General features: G+C 35.1%; 1 protein-coding gene across 1 annotated transcript; it reads right to left on the bottom strand.

Moving 5' to 3' along the window:
- Positions 1–2,607: 2,607 nt before the first annotated feature.
- LOC107928460 (serine/threonine-protein kinase BLUS1) lies at positions 2,608–4,598 on the bottom strand. The gene has a single exon (XM_016859703.2). The coding sequence runs from the start codon at positions 4,338–4,340 to the stop codon at positions 2,775–2,777; it is 1,566 nt and encodes a 521-aa protein (XP_016715192.1). The 5' UTR covers positions 4,341–4,598; the 3' UTR covers positions 2,608–2,774.
- Positions 4,599–4,858: the final 260 nt, after the last annotated feature.

Here is a 4,858-nt window from a genome sequence, read left to right as displayed (position 1 = left end):
TTCAAATTTAGAGATTTCAGTCTTGATGCAAATGATAGAAGTTAAATCTGTTAAGTTAAAATTTGAAGTTTTGTAAAATGTTAAAATATGCTTCAAGTCCGTTACTCTTTATACATTTGGAATTTAATTCTTTTACTTTTACTTTTAGGAATTTAGTCTTTCAACTTTTTAAATTTAGGTTTAATTGTTAACATTTTTAAGATTCTTTTTTTTTTAAATTTGCTGGCATAACATTTTGAAATAACAAAATACTCACTTGGTACGGTAGCCATATAGCAAGAAAAAGAGACATTGCAATGAACTTGAATTTAATAGAAGAATTTTGACAAAATGTTAGCAATTGTACTTGTATTTTGAAATGTGAAAAGTAGAGAAACTAAATTCCAAATATACGAAGAGTACAAGAACTTGGTACACATTTTAGCATTTCTAAAATATTATGTGACAAACATATTATTGCACATATAATATCATGCGGATTTGTTATTTTCATACAATACTCACAAAAAGCCACTATCATTTTAATTAAAGGATTTAACAGCTACCAAGCCGAAATTTCAAAATTAAAAAATATTAAAAACTACATATAACCAAATTAAAGAATAGGAACTAAATCCACCGATTATGCATAGTGCAATACCACTATTATATGTATTGAACTAAAATATTTAATTGCTACAGTATTGGTTAGGGGTTGGAATTTTAAAATTCAAAATATACAAGATTGAAAATGACTAACAAATACGACCAAATTTGCAAATTAAGCATATTGCAAGGGTTACTAGCAAAATTTGATCAGTATTATCCATCATATAATTTCAAGCACAAGACACATGCAAAAGATTAATGGCATTTCATATCATTCAGAAAAAAGCTATGATTTATGTCAAAGGAAGGGAAATGCCAGTGCAGAGCACCCCTCGATTTCCTTTCCTTTTCCTTTGTCTATTGAGAGAAAAAAAGAGATGAAGTTTCATCAGAAAAGCGGTTTAAACAAAAGATACTGCCATATTTAGCTGATATTCATTGAAAGACTAGCAGCCAATTAGCTGTTCCCTTGCCTTGCTATTTATAGTTTGTACATTTTGTTAGGGTTCTAAACCCAAAATTGCAGTGTTTACCTGCAGTGTATTTAACAGGTTACCGTCTCTTCCACTCATATAATTTAAGATTTGAAGTCCCGAGAAACAATAATTATGTAGGTAGTCTGTAATGTTCTTGAATCTCGAGTTTTAATATCTATGTCAGATACATATTCAAATTTTAATGTGGAGATATAAAAATGATCTTAAAAAAATTGAATTAGCCTAACCAAAGATATATTCATATGATATTCACACTTAATTCCGAGTAACATGCGCAAAGACGACACCAAAGAAGTAGCGAGGGGTTTTGGCCATACTTAATTTGGTAAAATTAGCTCTTTAATCTTTAAATTTTGATAAATTTAATTAATAAAATAGTGAAAATTTAAATTTTTTTAGTTTTGCTTTGATTCTTCTACTATAAAACATGGAAATCTATTTAATTACTTACCTTGCATGTCTCATCAATATTGAAATTTGTGTTAATTTTTCTTCCTTTTCTTTTAGGTTGAATTTGGATATTAGTACAGAGATATGAAAGTATAGAATCATGAACGACATTCATACCTTCAAGTAATATTGGGAATCTATTTAGTTAGATTGTATATCTCATCAACGTTGAATTGATGTAAAAAGAAAAAGTACATGGAAAGTATTAAAGAGTAAAGTAGACTGTGGAATGCATTGAAATTAAGGATTGAGTGAGACTTTGAGACATCAAAGGCTGACAGATGTGATGAGAATTGAGAGATGTGCGTGCGTGTTGGTTTTAAGTTTTAACTCTTTTTCTTTGTTGTTTTGTATTGTGAATCACGGTAAGCCTTGCTATTCGTTGGTCACAGCTCTTTGTTTCATGGGAGATTCCAATTTCCAACGGGGAAGGAAGATCGCAATCATGTTGTAAGTACAGTATCTGTTGTTGCTATTCTACATGGTTTATCTACAATGAAAGAATATGATAATACTGTGATAATCGAATGTGTCGTTCCTCCAATTTCAAACATATACTATAAAGTAAGTATGAAATATATACAAAAAATATTAAATATAAAGTTCAAATTTTAAACTCTTCATCATGATTGACTAAGAAACTATTGAGATACCTGTCCGAAAAGGGATTAAGTTGGTAGTTGAATTCGAGAGAACCGAATTTTTATGTTTTTAAGCCAAATCTGGGAAAAATGCCCAACCCTAAACCAGTTACCAACCAGCCCAACTCCAACCTACATCAAATATTTTTTTTTTTGAAAAACTATGAATAAAACCAACCCAATGGAACTATTAGTCTTGCCAGTGTTTTAACCCACGGAGCGGCCTATGGAACAATGACCACCTTTGAAGTTTTGGGTCGTTTGCAAATTAACCTAAAGGACTAATAATAGGCTTCTTTAGTCCAAAAAGTTTCTAAGGTGGATCAAGATCAACGTAGTTTTTTACCCACAATTTATATACTAGAAATGAAAATTTTGAGCCAATTTAAGTATCAAACAACAAATATTATGCATAAAAGAATGAGGAAAAAAAAAAAAAAACCTCATAATCTCTCCATTTCAATTTCATGCATGACAGTATGTGATATACGGTAGACCCAGGACCAAAGAACATGTTCCAATAAGCAAGCAAAAACAACAACATAAAACGAGTTCGAAATTTCACAGCAAAATGTACTAATTTAGGGTGAAAAAAACGTCAATCATTTTCATCAGTGTTGGATGCACCAGAAATCTGGAATTTAAGAAACTCCAATTCCATCTCTAATTCAAAGTTCTTTTGCCTTTCAGTTTCCAATTCCATCCTCAGCTTCTCAATCAATTGCACCATTTGATCTTCTTTGTTCATCACTTCCCCTCCAAACAAGTTAATCAACTCACTCACTTTTTGCCTTTGATCATCCAAACTCTTCTTCAATGCCATCAACCCCCCCACCATTGTTTCTGCATTAAAAGTGTTCTCAGTTTGCTGTTCTTCACATGGTGGAGTTGTAGTACTACTAACCAAGCTTGACTCTGCTTCGGGAGAGTTCAAATTCAAGCTTGATTCGGAAGTTCCCTTTTCTAAAATGATGGTTTCACCACCGAAACGAACTTGTTTCACCACGGAATCGTCTCTTGCCTCGGTGGGGAAAACCGGGTCGAGTTCGAATCCGTCTTCGTTGAAATTCCATCCACTGATTCTTCTTTGTTTAACGAGCTCAGACCCTGATTCTCCCTCAACATCATCTTCGTCGTCGTCATCGACGTCGTTCTTTCTTAGAATCTTGCCTACTCTAAACCTTTCTTCGACACTAGGCAATCCATGCAACACATGTTTGACGAGGAAGTCAGAGCCTTTGCTACTCTTGAAAAATGGATGCCTCAAAAGCTTATCCGTCGAAGGTCGCTTCGACGGATCTTGATCCAGGCACGAAGCGACCATATCTTTAAAAGCCTTTGAAAATTTCTTGCTCTTACCTTTGTTGATGCTGTCTTCGTAATCGGAAAACCGAAACCGCTTGGTTATCTTCATGATCAAAGACTTTGAAGGTGGTAAATGGGATAATGGTGGTCTTCCATGGGCTAATTCAAGCGCCGTTATACCAAAAGACCATATATCAGCCTTGAAACTGTATCCTGTATGTGAGTGTATCACCTCCGGGGCCATCCAATAGGGGGTTCCGGTCATGTCCGTGAGCATCATCGGCGACGAAGACGTTGATGAACCGGACCCGTAACCTGAACTCGACTCGTAAACCGAAGCCGAAACCCCGAAATCCGCGAGCTTAACAGACCCGTTTGAGTCCATCAAGATGTTCCCAGCCTTTATATCTCTATGCAAATGGCCTTGATTGTGGAGATACGATAATGCATTAAGGGTTTCTTTGAGGACAATTGCGATGCATTGCTCTGATAAACCGTCGGGAAAAGAAGACGAGATGATGGACTGTAAAGAACCACCAGACATAAAAGGCATAACCACCCAAAGACGACGGCCAACGGTGAAAGAACAATGAGCGTTAAGGATGTTGGGGTGAGAAAGGAGGGTCATTATCTTGGTTTCACGTCGGATGTTGTCGAAGTCAACCTTGAACTGATCAAGGTCGATGGATTTGATGGCGACGGTAGTTGAATTCAGGGGAATGCATTCGGCTTTGTAAACTATTGCACTAACACCAATACCAATTTCATCAACGATCTTGTAAGAATCCGAGTCTAATGGGAACTGAACCTTGGGGTGATGATGATGACCTTCTTGTTCATACACCATTAATGGTTTCATAATCTTGTTTTTGGTTGTTTGAGATTGGGTTTTTTCCCGGAGGGTTCTTGAAGAACAAGGATGATGGAAAAGAGAGAAAAAGAATGGGGTTTTAAGCGGTTATCTTGTGAGGTTTTAAAAAGGAAGCCATTGTTGAATATTGATGTGAGAGGATGGATACATGTGAATTTGCAACTACTTTCATCTGTTTAAAGATAAAAAGTGTGTGTAAAACTCAGGTTTCAACTTCAAGCATTCAATAAAAAAAGGGAGCCAAAGGCCAAAAGCAAAACTAATGATTCTCAGCTTGTACAGTTTTTACGGTTATTGAATTGCTGGGTTAATTTTGGTTCAGACCCATTTTGGGTCCAATTATTTTCGGTTTGGGTTATTTGGGGTTCAGGGTTATTTGGGTTTAATTCAAGTCATTGTGGGTTTCAAGCATTTTGAGTTATTATTATTTTCATGTTTGTTAATTTCGAGTTCGAGATTGTTTTAACTTCTGAGTAAAATTTGGGTTAAGGTCTGTATGGTCTAAA

Source organism: Gossypium hirsutum, chromosome A09 (assembly GCF_007990345.1).
Source record: "Gossypium hirsutum isolate 1008001.06 chromosome A09, Gossypium_hirsutum_v2.1, whole genome shotgun sequence".
Lineage (NCBI taxonomy): Eukaryota > Viridiplantae > Streptophyta > Magnoliopsida > Malvales > Malvaceae > Gossypium > Gossypium hirsutum.
This window is presented reverse-complemented; position numbering and strand designations above follow the sequence as displayed.